This window comes from Cynara cardunculus, assembly GCF_001531365.2.
Source record: "Cynara cardunculus var. scolymus isolate 2C chromosome LG 7, CcrdV1, whole genome shotgun sequence".
In the NCBI taxonomy this organism is placed as follows: Eukaryota; Viridiplantae; Streptophyta; class Magnoliopsida; order Asterales; family Asteraceae; genus Cynara; species Cynara cardunculus.
The window spans coordinates 1,818,251-1,836,515 of record NC_037534.1 but is presented as its reverse complement, the minus strand read 5'-3'; the positions used below and the strand labels follow the sequence as shown (position 1 = coordinate 1,836,515).

The 18,265-nt window shown below is 38.0% G+C and overlaps 3 protein-coding genes across 3 annotated transcripts; 2 read left to right on the top strand and 1 right to left on the bottom strand.

Moving 5' to 3' along the window:
- Positions 1-13,380, top strand: LOC112515414 (probable manganese-transporting ATPase PDR2). The gene is made up of 22 exons (XM_025122214.1): positions 1-182; positions 432-750; positions 928-1,017; positions 1,228-1,418; positions 2,121-2,193; positions 2,311-2,483; positions 2,581-2,752; positions 2,979-3,083; positions 3,167-3,277; positions 3,366-3,452; positions 3,551-3,733; positions 3,891-3,941; positions 4,027-4,152; positions 5,160-5,239; positions 7,404-7,512; positions 7,662-7,790; positions 8,936-9,001; positions 9,122-9,193; positions 9,918-10,069; positions 10,885-10,996; positions 11,075-11,191; positions 12,132-13,380. The coding sequence occupies exons 2-22, from the start codon at positions 502-504 to the stop codon at positions 13,167-13,169; spliced, it is 3,486 nt and encodes a 1,161-aa protein (XP_024977982.1). The 5' UTR covers positions 1-182; positions 432-501; the 3' UTR covers positions 13,170-13,380.
- Positions 13,381-13,958: 578 nt separating this feature from the next.
- LOC112515947 (pentatricopeptide repeat-containing protein At2g36730-like) lies at positions 13,959-15,339 on the top strand. The gene has a single exon (XM_025122931.1). It carries the CDS (start codon positions 14,062-14,064, stop codon positions 15,337-15,339), a length of 1,278 nt encoding a protein of 425 aa, XP_024978699.1. The 5' UTR covers positions 13,959-14,061.
- A 725-nt stretch (positions 15,340-16,064) lies between these two features.
- Positions 16,065-18,026, bottom strand: LOC112515452 (amino acid transporter AVT1I-like). Its single transcript, XM_025122283.1, has 3 exons — positions 17,876-18,026; positions 17,054-17,661; positions 16,065-16,746 (listed from the first exon to the last, which is right to left on the bottom strand). The coding sequence occupies exons 1-3, from the start codon at positions 18,024-18,026 to the stop codon at positions 16,231-16,233; spliced, it is 1,275 nt and encodes a 424-aa protein (XP_024978051.1). The 3' UTR covers positions 16,065-16,230.
- Between the last annotated feature and the right edge of the window lie 239 nt (positions 18,027-18,265).

Here is an 18,265-nt window from a genome sequence, read left to right as displayed (position 1 = left end):
CGCGCCTTCCACCAGATCTCCACTGTATTTCGTCAACAATCAAAACCCTCAGACGGAGGCGCCGCCGTCACCGCATTTAAACCCTAGCGATTTAGAGAGAGAGAGAGAAGAGAGCGACGGAGAAGGTTTCTCCATCACTTTCGCCTTGATCTCTTTCGAACCGTTTCAAACCTAGTAAACAAGTAAGCCAGTTCATGATCAAATTGTAGTTCTTATCGTTTAAGAATGAAATTTTTAGTGAGAAACGATGTTAGTTGTTTATATAATATATATCCAATCGTGTGAGTCCGATTTGTTAGGTTTCAAAACTGCAAACTACAGTATTCGAAAGAAGGTTATTAGTGTAATTACGTAAAAATCTTCCTGAGATTACTTATGATTGTGCTAGGTCTTTTAATTTACTTATGTTTAGTTTACGTTCTTCTTTGCAGTCCAGACTTCAAAGGGGAGCGATTGCTTGTTAAACAAGATTTGAACTTGAGTTATTGATTTTAAAGGGTGATGACGAGGTTTCATGTCAACGGGAAAGTAGTTGATACTGTTGATTTGCTGAGGAAGAGGCACTGGCCTTGGCGATTGGATTCATGGCCATTTGCCATACTTTATGCTACATGGATGATCGTGATTATACCCAGTTTAGATTTCCTTGACGCATTTATAGTTCTTGGTGGTTTGTTAGCTGTCCACATATTGGTGTTCCTCTTTACAGTATGGTCGGTGGATTTTAAATGTTTCGTTCAGTTTTCGAAGGTTTGTGGCACTCTGAACTCATCTATATATAAGATTATATGAACTGCAAAGATAAGGACTTTGATGAATTTGTTGTTATGATTCACTTGACATCTCATTCTGAAAGAAACTATAATGCTCCTATTCATGTTTTAGCTCTTTATGTGTGGACTTGTGATTTGTGCCTTCATATGGCAGGTTAAAGATATTCATCATGCAAATGCATGCAAAATCACTCCAGCCAGGTTTTGTGGATCTAAAGAAGTAGTACCACTACATTTCCGAAAGGTTGTTAGCTCAACTTGGATTCTTATATGTTACATAGGAACTAATTTACAAAACTAGAGGAAATACAAGAAAGTTATTTATACTAGGGGTCAGGCAGACTGGAGTCTGCAGAAAATGAAATAGAAAATGTCTCTCCTTAACAAACTCATGTTTTTAGTTAACTTTAAATATACCATTTGTTTTACATCGATATGTTTTTGCTTAACTCAGTTGGCAGGCTCTTCGACAGAGGAGATATATTTTGATTTTCGAAAGCAGTGTTTCATCTATTCAAATGAGAAAAAAACTTTCTGTAAGCTTCCTTACCCATCCAAGGAAACTTTTGGCTACTATCTCAAAAGTACTGGACATGGTACTGAAGCAAAAGTTCAAGTTGCTGCTGAGAAGTGGGGACGCAATGTGTAAGTTTCTTTACTTTCTGCAAGCTAATGTCTCATTTGTTTGATACTTTAGGTGGATGATGAGAGATTGTCATCCACGGTTCCTTATCCCTGCTGCCAATCTAAGCTCTATCTTCTGTCCACATTATGGTTGTGGTCAATAAAAGGGATAACAACGAAAAAGTTTTGTATCTGAATACTTCTTATTCATTTACTGGTTTTGTCGTTTACCTTAAACAGTGACCTAGTCTGAACATGTGTGTTTAACAAGCTCAAAGGGAAATATATGAAATGATTGTTCCCTTTTATCTGAACGTTAGTAAATAACATGTTGAATGCAACATCAAAGCTCCAACTGATTGTGATGTTTTAACAAGAATGGCTGTCTTTTATTTATACGATAGCATAAAACAATATTATTACGTGGCTGTAAAGCAGACTGTGGTAGTTCTGCAAGAGGTAAGGTGCTTTGAGTACAAACAATATCAGTCTGCATCACACATGCAGTTTATGGTCGACTCATGTTGTAACCTGTTTCACCCGTGGAACTTCTAGTCTTCTAGACAGATCCACAGCTTTAATATTTGATGGTTATCTGGTCTGTTATATGTTTCTTGATGCTTTCTTTATTTTCCCCATGTAACTAGATTGACATATTTTAATTCATTTGTTAATTCAAATGCTTAACTACTACCTTATTCAAATCTTGTGGCATCTATATAGATTTGAATATCCACAGCCAACATTCCAGAAATTGATGAAAGAGCACTGCATGGAGCCCTTCTTTGTATTTCAGGTGCGTTGTGATATATTCTGTTGCTTGTGTCCTTGCAATGTTATTAAGAAAAAGTTGTTTTGAAGCATGTGCTTGTGTTGATATTTTCTCAATTAAGTTATAACCTTTGAGCTGCAGGTCTTCTGTGTGGGACTTTGGTGTCTGGATGCATATTGGTATTATAGTCTGTTCACCCTATTTATGCTGTTTATGTTTGAGTCAACAATGGCCAAAAGTCGGTTGAAGACTTTGTCAGAGCTTAGACGTGTCAGAGTAGATTCCCAGATGATAATGGCGTACCGTTGTGGGAAGTAAGTTTGTTAACTGAAAGGGAATTTGGTACTTTATGTTTTTTGGTTGTTAACTTCACATACAATTGTTGACCTATTTTAAATTGCTTCATGGCAGGTGGACAAAGATATCAGGGACGGATCTTTTGCCTGGAGACGTTGTGTCTGTTGGTCGTGCTGCTGGTCATGATGGAGAGGAAAAGTCTGTCCCTGCAGACATGCTTATTCTTGCAGGGACTGCTATCGTGAACGAGGCAATCCTCACTGGCGAGTCTACCCCCCAATGGAAGGTGGTTCTCTCTTTCAATTTGCTTCAATATTTTCCCCGTCATTTTGTAGTAGTGATGTTTCCTTCTGCAAGAGAAGGGTTTAGTTGACAAGGTTGGGTTTTTGTCTATTCTCTATCCACAATTACATGCACATGCATATATGTGTGTTCTTAGAGGAGTACACTTGGGTTGATGTCAAAATTTTGTGGCAGTCATGTGAACCTGTAACAAGTGGCTTTCTTTACAGGTTTCAATCATGGGCAGAGGACCAGAAGAGCAATTGTCTTCCAAAAGAGATAAAACCCATGTTCTTTTTGGCGGCACAAAGATATTGCAGCACACTCCTGATAAGGTTGTACACCTTGTTACATCTAATTCTAATACAGGTTTAGTCTGCAGTTCACAATTAATATGTTTGTTTTGTCCATGCTTCAGACCTTTCATATGAAAACTCCGGATGGTGGCTGTTTAGCAATTGTTTTACGAACTGGATTTGAGACGACCCAAGGGAAACTGATGCGAACTATTTTGTTCTCAACGGAGAGGGTAATTGTTGTTGGCAGTTGAAGGTTATGTAGCATCTCATTTCTCTCTCATTGCCTCTTGTTTGATACATTTATATCTTTCTCTGAAGGTTACTGCTAACAGCTGGGAGAGTGGACTCTTTATTTTGTTTCTAGTTGTGTTTGCAATCATAGCAGCCGGTTACGTACTTAAAAAGGTAACCTCATGGTTATCATCTCAATTGGGTGTTGAAATAGACTTCTATTTGTGTTTTTGGGCATGTCTAAGATATCACCATTGATGCTGCTGATTTAGGGGCTTGAGGACCCAAACAGGAGTAGATACAAGCTTCTCCTGAGCTGTTCCTTAATTATAACTTCTGTGATCCCCCCTGAGTTGCCAATGGAGTTGTCGATAGCTGTTAATACATCTTTGATTGCACTAGCACGGCGTGGTATATTCTGTACAGAACCTTTTCGTATACCATTTGCTGGGAAGGTGAGCAAGACCAGTTTGATAATGTGCCATTTGGGTTTAATATCTTTGAGCTTTTTTTTTTTACATTTATTTTATGGCTTTTACCTTCTTTCTCGTGGTTGGCATTGTCTTCTATTATGTCTTTGCTAGATTGCTCATATGAATTATCATTCTGCAGGTTGATATATGTTGTTTCGACAAGACAGGAACATTGACATCTGATGACATGGTATGTCATTTACAAATCTGGCATTCGTGGTAAATTTTTTGTAAACAGCCTCTCATTCATGCTTAGTTTGCTCTTTGATCTCCAGGAGTTTTCTGGAGTCGGTGGGTTGAGTGATAATGTAGATTTAGAAACAGAGACTAAAAAAGTGCCAACTCGCACTTTGGAAATTCTTGCTTCCTGCCATGCCCTGGTTTTTGTGGACAACAAGCTGGTACGTAATTGTTATCGTTGTTTCCTCTTTTATTGGATTTTTTGTTTACTAGTGTAAAAGGCAACTCTGTGCTCTAAACACACTAGCATTATGTATTGCAAATGCTTTCAACTAGAAGAAGTGAAAATGCCGATTAAACTTGTAACCTCAAGGGTTGGGACCTTGGATTAAGAGGTCTCAGGTTTGAATCCCACACGTGTTACAAAATTTTGGAGCCGCTCCTCACTGGCCGGAAGCCTAAAATTTGCCTGGTCCATATGGAAGGAATTGTTTGCATGAACTCTTGAAATAGTATGGCAAAAGGTGTGAGACACCATGATGTTGAATAAAAATATGTAACTACAGTTTGGAACCTCAAGTACTTCCCATTGGTTACACGCCAGAAGGTTCAGAACCTTCTGTCTGGTATTCTGCTAGATTGATGATGTAGTCCTTATCTGATTAATTTTTACTGCCTTTTCTATTGATGAAACGGTGCAAATGGTTCTAAAATATATTAATATCAAGTGCTAGAATGATTAAACCATCAATTTTATGAATCGTCATTTGTAACACATAAGATAATTATTTTGCAGATTGATGGTTATTGGTTATCAAACATTTGCTACTCTGATAAATGTTACGAGCTACAAGGCTCTTGTATAGCACCAAAAGAAACCATAGTCATAAACTTTTATGTAAAATATGTTTTAAAGCAGATGTTTCCGCATATCTAAGGTATTTTATCCAGAAAAACATTCTAAGGCACACAAACCAACATCATCTGTTTATATTCAGGTACCTGTATGGTGACAAGAAGTTTCTTACTTGAGAGACGAATAAGCTAAGATGAACTATTTGTTCGATATGTCTTGTACCATGAGCTTACAATGCATTTATAGTCTACATATTTTAATGCATTTATAGTCTACATATTTTACCCAATCTTAATCTAAAATTGAATTCCTATTTTTGGTTTGGCTTGCTAGGCACGGTCTATATACTTATAGTCATAATGTTTCTTGTAGGTTGGTGATCCTCTTGAGAAGGCTGCAATCAAGGGGATAGAGTGGACTTATAGATCTGATGAGAAGGCCATGCCTAAGAAGTAAGCTATTCATTATTTCCTCTCTATAGCTTCAAGTAGCTTACTTATCACTTTGATATTTGAGTGTTTTATGTATTTGATTGTATGCTCTTGGAAGGAAAATATCGTTTTGGAATCTGGTGAGGATGGTAGAAACAACAGGGTATTAAGAGCATCTCCAACAAATTCTCCAAAATTTCTCCAAAATGGAGAATGAAACTTCAAAATCTTTAAAACAAAAATATATTCAACTCCAGTAGATTCTCCATTTTGGAGATTACAACATTGATTATATTATTAAAATATTCCATTATCTAATAAAATATTCAAATTTTCCTATTGGTGGAAATATATTAAAAAGTAGAGTAAATTACAAATTTCGTCCCTATGGTTATTGAAAATTTTGGATTGGACCCCTTAAGCAAAACAATTACACTGATGGTCACCGTGGTTTCACTTTTATTATGGATTGGGTCTCTTGTTCTAACTCCACTAATAGTTGCTCTGTCAAGTCAAGGGTAATACGGTTCTTTTGCATTATTTCCTTTTAAAAATATAAAAAAATTATATATATAATTTATTATATATAAACACAATTAAATTAATATATAGTATATGTATAAAATATATGTATGCACAGCTCATATCATTCCTTCCTCAAGAACTTCCCCATCGGCATCCGCCCCTGTTCTCCACATCCCTCCCTTCTGCCTATCTCCAGCCACTCATTGCTGCCAGACTACTTCCATTTTCTCCAAACTGCCACTACCTACAGAAGATGAATACACCAAAATCTTCTACTTTCTTCCAATTCTCACCAGGGAACCATTGATGATGATCGAATGCACCGATGAGCGACCAAATTCAGGAGCCCCTTCCTTCCGTCGACCAACTCTGTCAATCGGCCACCTCCTCCTTTCTTTGGTAGCGTTCACTTGTCACCGGAACCAACCACGGCAGCCAAGCTAAGACCCACGTCCATTGGGTGGAACCCTAGATCTCACTTCCGTCGATTTCTACTTCGAACTCCGACAACCTACCGGCTGATTCACTTGTTTCTCAAGTATAACATCGTGGTTTCTGGTTCAATATCACTTCCGTCGATTTCTCCATCTGATCGGTCCGCTTCCGACAACCCACCAGCATGGTTTCTGGTTCAAATATCAACATCGACCATACCAGTGATCGAGGTTAGCGTTGATAACAGTTAGATGAGAACTACATATTCAATAGGTTAGGGTTGTATCATTTGTTTTGTGTTCAACAGAATGGTTTACTTTCTCGATTTATATAGAATTATTGGTATTTCCGTTTCTTGATTTCATCTGTTTTTATGAAACCAGAACAAAAATCAAACTCAACAAACCATAAATCTAAATCTAACTCAGAGATGAGGGGAGAGCTTAGGTAGGGGACGAGGTGTTTGATGCCCATGGTGGTTGCCATCACAGCCCCTAATAAGGGCCAGGCTTGGGTAGGGGACGAGGTTTCCTTGGCGGGAAGGGGGCTGGAGGGTTTCACTGTAGCACGGTAGAGGTGGCAGAAGATGGTGAGTTAGCTAGAGAAGGAGATGTTGCTGGTGATTTGGGTGTATAGCCAGAATAGGGAAGCCAACCCCGGGGTAGGGGGAGGGCTTGATAGACAGGGACAATTAATGTTTTATTAATATATATTATATATTAAATATAATAAGTATAATTTATAAAAAGACGATATTACTCCAGGCTTAACGGAGCACCGGTTAGTGGAGTTAAGGCAAGGGACCCAATCCATAACAAAAGTGAAACCATGGTGATCATACATGTAATTGTTTTGTTGGAGGGACCCAATCCAAAAAATTTAATAATCTCAGGGACGAAAATTGTAATTTACTCTAAAAAGTATTTCTCTCTCATTGTAATCATTTTTGGGGTGTTCTCCAACTTTGGAGATTTTTACACACTCTCCTACTTTCTCCATTTTGGAGAAAGGTTTTGGCCTTTTGGAGAATCTGTTGGGGCAAAAAACATGCCCAAAATCTCTATTTTCTCCATTTTGGGAATCTGTTGGAGATGCTCTAAGAGGTTTATGAGTTTGGAATCTAAGATCCTTGGAAAGAGCTGCTTAGTGATTACATTCCTCTACATTCTATATGGTTTCTCTTTGAAAGAACTTTCTTGAAGTTTGTGGTTTACATTGTTTTCAGGGGAGGTGGCAGTACTGTCCAAATCGTTCAGAGACATCACTTTGCATCCCACTTGAAAAGAATGGCCGTTGTTGTTCGTACAGAGGAGCAATTTTTTGCTTTTGTGAAGGTATGTAAAAGGTCCATATCAAGTATGATGGTGGAAGGTGTATGTACCACTTATTTGTACTTCCGAGATGGTGCGCTGGGTATGGTTCATAGAATTTGGTGTATCTTTTATATTTGATCCTCCCAAATCTTTGCATACCATGCTTTCAGGGAGCACCAGAGACCATCCAAGAAAGACTAAATGATGTACCAGCGTTTTATATAAGCACCTACAAGAGGTACACACGTCAAGGATCTCGTGTCCTGGCTTTAGCATTTAAGCCTCTTCCTGATATGACGGTAAGTATCCTTTCCCTTTGGGCAACCGTTTTTATTATTTGTACTTCAGAGAATTCCTAGTTGTACTTAAACAACAACAATAGGATCCGACTTGTATCATGGATAGCATGCTTAAATGGAATTCTTTTAGTTCTAATAAATCAGGAGGAATTTAATGACCCTCGGTACGAATAACTCTTGTAAATATTTTGAGAACCTAGGAACCAACCATTCATGATGAATATCATCATTAACAAATGAAAATCATTATATTCATGAATATTTTAGGGTTATTCATCATCAATAACTTGTAAAATAGTTGGCTGCCATGTTCTCAAAATGTTTATGGTTCTCATTTGAACTCTTTCCCAACACACACACATATATACAGAGAAGGGGGGGGGGGAGGGGTTCCAGGGAACCAGAATCCCCATCAACCATTAATTTAATTGATCCAAGGGATGTGATGGAAGGGTGGTTACAACTCTATNAGGGGGGGGGGGGAGGGGTTCCAGGGAACCAGAATCCCCATCAACCATTAATTTAATTGATCCAAGGGATGTGATGGAAGGGTGGTTACAACTCTATTTTTAAATTACACCCCCTATTTTTTTATCGAAAATAGACGAAATATAATCAAAATTGCATCAAAACAGATTACACTAAAAACAATCATTTCTTCTTTTATAATATGACATTCATATATACGTACATATTACGTATCACTTTACGATGCATTTTTTGGAATTTATTCAAGTGCAGTATTGTACCTGTCATCTTGCTTTTAGATCTACCTTTGAAAGTCAAAATAGGAAATCTTGAAATATCAAAGCAAGATATGTTTCTGATTTCAGATTGCGAAATGATGTGGTACTCGGTTCTCACAGATTAATTTGAGACAATACTAAAGGGACAATTTTATAAATTGCATGCTTTATCTTCCCGTATGAAAATTTGAGCTGTCTTTATTTTAAGCTTATGATTTGCAATGTCAATTACATTCTTAATCATCCCTGTATGTAAATTTTATTCTTCATCTTAAGGTTATGAATCTACAATCTAATAACTTGGTATGATTAAGATTCATTTTCGATTTTCTTTTTCCCTTTTTTTCACATATATGTACATATATTTTGAATTATTTCTTTTTGGTTTAATGACTATAGGTGAGTGAAGCTAGAAACTTGGACAGGGAAGTAGTGGAAAGCGGGCTTACTTTTGCTGGTTTTGCGGTACGAAGATATATCAACTGCTCTGTTTACAAATTTATTGCATACTTGCATTTTTTTCCACATTTACAACGTAGTATTTCTCGCCAGTATGCTTTCTTGACCTCTTCACATATGCTTCAGGTATTTAATTGCCCTATCAGAGGAGATTCTGCTACGGTCTTGTCTGAATTGAAAAAATCATCGCATGACTTGGTGAGTAGCGGGCTGTTTGGTTGGTTTTCCATTAAATCCTCTATGTATAAAGCTGTCTGTGTGGATTAATTTGTCTGTACAGATTGGGAAGGTTTTTGTTTGGGAGGGTTTTTTCAGTACAGAATGAGTATGTTTCTTAATTGGGAATGACAGGTTTGGAAAAACTTGGCTTTCTGCATAAAGCTCCCCCTAGAAGCTTACTGAATAAGCCATTTTTTATATCATTAAGCCACAACCAAACAGTCATGTATAGCTGACCGAATAAGCTGCGAGTCCCATCAAGCTCACTAAGCTACTAACAAACAGGCCCTTAGTTCCTTCCATTACCCCCTCTGAGAATAAGTGGCCACATTTCTATGTTAGTCCGTTCCAAAATAAGTGTCAACTTATAAAAGTAACCGCCTACTTTCCGATTCTACCCTCAATTATGAGAGAGAAATTAAATACTTCCTCTATTTTTAAGTGTAAAATTGTCATTTTAGTTGATTAAAAAGTGTAAAGATTACACATTTCTACAACGGTGTCTTCTTCATTGTGGATACTTATTTTGAGACGCCAAGGGGGGGGGGATTGTATTTTCATGTATGAAACTCATTGGTCAGTTGATAAACCATTAGCCAGAACTCGAAACTTTTAGGTGGGTTTAAGGCGTTGTAAATAAAAACTTAGAAGTAGCTATACTCTTTGTTTGGTGTTTCTTATCAAGAAACTCTTTTGTGATCAGGTTATGATTACCGGTGATCAAGCATTGACGGCTTGTCATGTTGCTCGTCAAGTTCATATAATCTCGAAACCATCATTAATACTTGCGCCAATGAAGAACAAAGAAAGATACGAATGGGTTTCACCAGATGAAACGGAGACCGTTAGCTACAGGTAACATAGTCATTAGCTTTGCTTCCTTTGTTATGCATTTGATATACTTAGTTGTCTACCCGTGTGATGCAGTGGGTTGCAAGATTTTGTTGTAAACCGAAAATAGACAATTAACACAAATTTTCATTGAAAAAGAAAATTTGAAATTTATATTTGAATGAATAAAGTAGAAATTACAAGCGATGGTTGAACATGTCTTTACCAATTTGAAGACCCGATTAATAAAAAACCCAAAAAATATCGATATTGGTGTCAAATTAAAGATTATAAAGTTTTTGTTTTTTGGTATATTTATTTAATTCAAAATTTTATTACAATTTAAGTATTTTAGATTTAAAAAAAGATGAAATTTATTTTAGTTAGCATGGCTCTATGATTATCCTGTATTTAAATGTGTTTATCTGTTGGTTATTAGTTAGTTTTACGGAGTTCAAAAAGCTTTAAAAACTTTAAAGATTATAAATTCATGTTTTTGGTATAATTCATTTAATTTAAACACGAAACCTTTCCAACAAGACCTAGTCCATTCAATAACTCCTCCCATTTGGAATTTTATGATAATTTAAATATTTTAGATTTAAAAATAAAGATGTAATATATTTTAGTTGGTATGGCTCAATGATTATCCTGTATTTGAACATGCTTATTAGTTGGTTTTACGGAGTTCAACAAGCTTTAAAAAATTACCTGTGTAGCAATTTACTTATAAACTTGAAACTTAATAGCGCTTATTAAGTTTTTTAAGACTTTTACGTAAATGTTCTATAATATAGTATAGATTTTGGTTGAGATGTTATATAACTTGTTATTTGCAGCGAGGAAGAGGTTGAGGCTTTAGCGGAGGATCATGACCTCTGTATCGGAGGCGACTGCTTCGAAATGTTGCTGCAAACCTCTGCTGTTGTCAAAGTGATTCCATATGTTAAGGTTGCGACTTTTTGTAGCAAGTATGAGATCGATAATTTCTAACAGTGTGACGCTAACACCGCGTTTTTTAAATATCAGGTATTTGCAAGGGTGGCTCCAGAGCAAAAAGAATTGATAATGACCACTTTTAAGTCATCCGGAAGGATCACTTTGATGTGTGGTGATGGCACTAATGACGTAGGAGCTTTGAAGCAGGTAATGTAAGAAAGTCTGAAGATTGTGTGGCTTCTGATTGTCGTTTTGTGTGTTTGCACACGCTTCTCTGCTATTTCCCGCACTTGTTTCATGTTAATTTCTGTTTTGCAAACCGCTGGTTTTTATGGAAACAACCTCGAGGTAAGGTCTGCGAAATCCTACCCTCTCCGGACCTTCGTCAGTGTGTAATATTATTCCATTACAACAAAATTGGCTTTATAGGACGTTAAATGTGTCTAAATGTTCTAATAACTGCTTTATTGGTCTTGAAGTTTATAGGGTCAAACAATTATGCATCATATGCAAAGGTTTTATGATAAGCTGATAGGACGCCTTTGGGCGTTCTAACAAGCTCTGTATGATACTTTTGAAATAAAGTGTTCTATTAGTCCTTTTGTATGACATTATTTGAAAAAATGTCCTGTAAAAAGATGTGTTTATAAGACACCTCTCAAAACACTTGCACACTTTATTTCAAAAGTGTTCTAATTAACTTGTTGGAATGTTCAAATAAATCCTTTCTGTTGTAACACTTGTACATAGAGTGCATGATTTTTTGGTCATATAAACTCAAGTCCTGTAAAGCAGTTTATTAAGGACATTTAGGGTCTCTTTGTTAACAGCTTAATAGGACTCGTAGCTTATTCGGTCAGCTGACTGCTTGGTAGTGGCTTAATGATATAGAAACAGGGTCATTCAGTAAGTTTTTAGGGTGAATTTTTCTAGACCTGCCCCTTCCAATTAAAAAAATGCTTCTTCCATCTGTTAAAAAACCTTCCCAATCTATATAGACATTAATCCATACAGAGTTTTATCTATACAGAGCTTAATGGAAAACCAACAAAAATGGCCCCTTAGACATATTTGGCTAACTATAAAAGCCGATATTTTTGTAGTGTACTAGATTGGTTTGGTTCTTGATCTTTATTTACATTTTCAGGCTCATGTAGGAGTGGCTTTACTGAATGCAATACCTCCTCCGAGTACCAGCGACAAGCCCTCATCAGAAACTAAACCTGCTAAGCCGAAGAAACCCAAGTCCGTTGCGGAATCAAGTTCCGCCAGCAACCCCCCTGCCACCAGTAACCGCCATCTGACACCAGCAGAGATTCAAAGGCAGAAGCTAAAGAAGCTCATGGATGAATTAAATGAAGGAGATGATGGTCGGTCAGCTCCAATAGTCAAACTCGGCGATGCGTCAATGGCGTCCCCATTCACCGCCAAACATGCGTCGGTCTCCCCGACCACCGACATCATCCGCCAGGGCCGTAGCACTCTGGTGACCACCTTGCAAATGTTCAAGATTCTCGGACTCAACTGCCTTGCCACCGCCTATGTTCTGAGTGTGATGTATTTGGACGGTGTTAAGCTCGGTGACGTTCAGGCCACCATTAGCGGCATCTTCACCGCTGCTTTCTTCCTCTTCATCTCCCACGCCCGCCCAATGCCGACACTCTCTGCCGAACGGCCCCACCCTAACGTCTTCTGTTTCTACGTCTTCCTCTCTCTACTCGGCCAGTTTGCTCTTCACATCCTTTTTTTGATCTCCTCCGTGAAAGCCGCCGAAAAACACATGCCCGACGAATGCATCGAGCCGGACTCCGAATTCGAGAGCAATTTGGTCAACACCGTCTCATACATGGTCAGCATGATGATCCAAGTCGCTACGTTTGCTGTCAACTACATGGGTCACCCGTTTAACCAAAGTATATCCGAAAACAAGCCGTTTAAGATTGCGCTTTTCGGCGCGGTCGTGTTCTTCACCGTCATCACTTCCGATCTGTTTCGGGATTTGAACGATTGGTTGAAGCTCGTCCCATTACCAAGGGAACTGCGAGATAAGCTTCTGATCTGGGCGGCGTTGATGTTCGTCGGATGCTATACGTGGGAACGATTCTTGCGGTGGGCGTTTCCAGGGAAAATGCCGACGATCAAGAAGTCCAAATCGATCGATGGCAAGAAGAAAAAGTCTCAATGAGGTATTAGGTTTTGAGTTCTGTATGGATATGAGAACGAAGGCGACTTTTGGTTCCCCATTTTTGCCTTGGATTAGTTGCTTGATTTGATTATGTACCAAGGAATAGAAAGTTAATTATCGTTTAATTTTCAGTTTTTTTTTAACAAATGACGTTAGTGTTAAGATTATGGTTTTTTATTGGTTAATTAATGTTACGGGCAGTTTAACAAACATTTATCTGGTAAACATTTAGTGGCTGTTACTTATCTTACCGAGTGAATATGGCAAAGACAAAGAATTTTACTTGGTAAATAAGGTAGTAAACTGCGACTTGATTAGTGCTTACCTGGTTTTACTTAACTTATTTGATGAATATGACGAGAATGAAGAATTTTTTCAGACTGTGGCCTTACAGGGTGTTACTTATCTTACTGGATGAATGTGACAAAGGTAAAAAATTTATCCGGTGAGTGAGGTAGATCTAATATTGTGACTTAGTGCTTAGCATGTGTTTTATTTATCTTATTGGATAATATGACAATGACATAATTTTATCTGGTGAGGTTGAAGAATGTGATCTGGTTGGTAATGCTTACCGGGTAATACATGATTGTCAATAATCTATTTTGATGGCTGAGAATGTTACCGATAAGGTAAATTAAAGGGGGTGATTCTTGGTGACAAATGTTTACCGGTTAACCTTTGGTGAACAACTGTAAGTTATACTTCAAAATTACATAGTGTTTCGAAACCTTGTTTTGAAATGAATCCCAATATTCCATGCAATTTCAAATCCTCATGAAACTTCCACCTGCAACTCCAATTTGGTTTCGCACCACATAAACAACTCTTCTACTTCTAAGAAAATTCTCCTGCTAATTCATGCCCTAATCTGGATTTCATCCCAACAAGTATGTCATGGAACAAAGTCACGAGGGCTTGCGCCATCAGAAACGGAAACAATGGCGATTTAGAGAGAGAATCCATATTGATTTTTAAACGAATGCGTTGCTCAAGTATTCCACCCTTTGAGCTTTYTTACGCGTCTTTATTTAAAGCTTGTGCTTCGTTGTTGGCCCTTGAAGAAGGCCGACAAATCCAAGTTGACTGCTTGAAGCGTGGTTTGGATTCTGATGTCTATGTTCGCAACACCATGATTAATTTTTATGGATGTTGTAWGAAGATCATTGATGCACGCAAARTGTTCGATGAAATGTCGTACAGAAGTGTTGTTTCTTGGAACACCATCATTTCTTCTTTCTTTSGYGTATCGTGGCTTAATGAGTCSGTACAGCATTTTAGGGAGATGCGAGAGGTTGGGATTGAGCCTAATGGAACTACAATGGTGGTGATGCTTTCTGTCTGTGCTGAGCTCGGGAACTTGACGATGGGAAAATGTATTCATGCTCAAATAATTGAAAATGGATTCGAACTCAACTGTCAATTAGGAACAGCCATTGTCAACATGTATGCCAAGTGTGGTGCTTTGAATAGCGCAAGTTTAGTGTTCAACGAAATGCCTCTTTATAACGTGTGGACATGCAGTGCGATGATTCTAGGATTAGCTCAACATGGTTTTGCAAGAAATGCCCTTTCACTTTTCAAGAAAATGAAAGCCACTTCAATCCAACCTAACTATGTGACATTTCTTGGTGTTATTTGTGCGTGTAGCCATGGAGGATTTGTGGAAGATGGGTATCGATTATTTGAGGAAATGAAGCATGTTTATGGGATTAAGCCTCAGTTAATCCACTATGGTGCAATGGTAGATGTTTTAGGACGAGCTAGTCGTCTCAAAGAAGCATAYRATTTCATTTTAAACATGCCCATTAAGCCCAATGCGACGGTGTGGAGGACTTTGCTCAGTGCGTGCAATGTAAATGGTGGTAGTGATTTTGATGGGGTTGGGGAGAAGGTAAGAGAAAGATTACTTGAATTGGAGCCACGGTGGAGCGGGAATTTGGTAATGCTTGCGAATAGATATGCAGATGTAAACAAGTGGGAGGATGCAGCCGAGCTGAGGAAGAGTATGAGGGTTGGAGGGCTGAAAAAGATGGCCGGAGAGAGCTGTATTGAGGTAAAAGGGTCGACCGTCAGATTCTTATCTGGGTATGATTCTAAAGCTTCTTGTGTGAATATTTATATGTTACTAGATGGTTTAAGTTTGAACATGAAGATTAACAATCCATAATTTGCTCCATTGCTGTTCTTTCTGCCATTCTTTCATATATATTATATATATATATATATAGAGGGAGGTTCAGGAGAAACCCAAAAAAATGAAAAACGAAGGAACACCCTGGTAACCATTAATCTGAACGGTATGCACATGTGCATACAATTGAAATTGTTTCTTGCTTTTTAGGCAGTGCATACTAGACAAATTGCTTACAAATTACTTGTATGCACATGTACATATCGTCCAGATAAACAGTTACCAGGATGTTTCTTAGTTTTTCACTTTTTTGCGGTTTCCTTGAACCTGACCTTATATATATACATATGTAACTTGTGTTTATTCATAGTAATGCATCCTATTTACATTAAGACAACCATTCCATATCATTTTATGAAAGATCACCTTATTTAAAATAGTTGATAAGTTAGCTATTGGCTCATAAGCTAGCTGATAAAGTAGTCATGTTTGATAAAATTTTGATGGCATTGTAAAATTGACTTGAAGAGACATGCTAAAAAATTAATTGGAAAGTTACAAGAGGGCATACTTGGAAAAAAGTAGAAAAAAGCCCCTGAAGCTTGTGGAAACGTTACTTGAAGTAACTTTTCAATAAGCTAGTTTATTGCTACTTGAAGTAGATTTCCTTTAGAACACAACATCAAGTCGATATTATGGTCAAGCATAGTATATGGCCTAAGTCAACACCAAAACTGCAATCCTGGCTGCAACATTGTGTCGGGGCATATAGAGCGCACGATTATTCGATAGACATGTATTTCCTTGAAAAATTGATATCCGTTACATATTGTTATAACTTAGGAACTTGACTTTTAGTGAATGTCAAAATGCGCATTCCCCCCAAAAGTTCCATCGGCTAACATGGCTCTGCAATCGATTTGCTCTTCATAGACGGCGTACTATACCTATGAACGATATGTAAGTACCCACAAGCGCAATCATTAGACCAACCAACACAATCAACCCAATAATCACCATCTCGAGGCCAATTCTCCTGTAAGCGCCTGAAATCTTCAAGTAACACAAGCATGGTATCGTGATCGAAACCGTAGCACTTAAGAGTGCTCCCACGAGCGACATCAAATCCCCAAAGAAGGGGAGAAACAGGGCTACGGCTACCGTACTTATCATTAAGATCGTTCTAATTAGGAAACCGCACTTCCTCTTCTTGTAATAAGATTGCAACCATGATTCAATAGCGTTGACTGTTGGTGTTAGCATAAGTGCATATTTAGCTATTGGGGTAACCAGGGTCGTTGATATGGCCACTCTCGAGCTTATCTTGTCGGTAGGAAGGCTTAAGGTTATCTGTGACTCTACTTCTGAACCGAACATAAGGTAACCGATAACGGCCATTGATGAATAAGTAACTGTACAAAAGGCAAAACAGAGGATCAAGACCTGCAATGTAAAAGAAATTTAGTGATAATGGAGATGAGTGTTATTAAGGGGTCATATGATTAAATGACCTTCTGTCAGGGTTCTTTTAAATCCTTGACCTTCTGACAGATTTAAGAATGTCACTGCTTAACAGAAGAAAGTTACTTTCATATACAAGAATGCCTAAAAACCCGTCAGATGGTCATGGATTTAAAATGCATTTGGCAAGACGCTATTTAGCTAAATAACGCTTCCGAAGGTCATTTAACCAATGGACCTGTTTAGGGGATACAGGGTAAGGGGCGAAAATCGTAACTCATGTATATACCTTTGAGAATTGACGTTGGTTTTTCATGGAAGTATATAAGGTAGGGAAAACCGGATGAGCACCGTAGCAGAATGCGTATAAGCTGATAGCTGACGGGATCCCTTTCCAGTTTACGAGTTTGCCCCTTTCCTGAAAACCGATACCATCAAATGAACCAGCCCATAAGATTGAGCCTAGGATGATCAGAGAGGCTAGAACCCCACTGGCTGATATATACGAAAGAAGGCTCATGTTGTTTAACCAACTCGTGGGAAGGATAACGATCGCAATAAGGACCAGAAATCCAGTTTGTGCACCAATACGAGTACCGTAAATATCAAACTCCATTTCCGGAAATAAGTTGCTCAAGTTGTCACCTCCGAGAATCAGGAAACCCGTTGCGACTAAATAGAGCTCGACGTTCATAGAGATCGATACTAGAATTCTGCCTACATTCCCAAAGGCACGATCCCCTATGTCGGGATAACTTCGTATTGTTGGATCAGCATCCATACATCTTTGGATCAACAATCCTGTGTAGAAGGTTGAGCTTGCGATTGCGAAAAGCAGTATCAAGCTCAACCACCCTCCCGATGCCAATGCGTACGGAACCGAGAGGATTCCAACTCCTAAGAACCAACATCAAGACGAAAGTAGGTTTTAGTCCTGTAACTAATTGGATAAATAATACGTGCAGAAGATGTAGTGAAAATCTCATCATTCCCTGGTTCGAAAACAAATCCAGACCCTGCCAAAGCCCTCGGGGCCATGGAGGTTCACCTACGATTAGTCTTTGATGGTGGAATGGAGGAAAAGAGAAGAAATGAAAGAAATGAAAAGAACCTGAGAGGGCATTGAGACAATTGAAACAAGTACTGAAGAAGGAAGCAGTGGGAGATGTGTATTCATCCTCCTCTTCCTTTCTTCCCAAATCTCCATTGCCAACAAGTAGTGCTACTGCAAGTGAGTAATCTTCTTGCTTCTTCCCCTCCATTTTATAACTCTTCACAAGATAATGAGGGGATGTTATATATACACACACTCACACACACACACACACACACACACACACACATATATATATATATATATTGTGTGTATATATATCTGACAGGTGTATTTTAAATAACTTTAAATATTTTAGAAACGTCAGGAATAACCTGTTTTGTGAGTATCAATTATAAATGTTATTGATCATGGATGCTTGGCATAACATTCATTATGGATATTTTA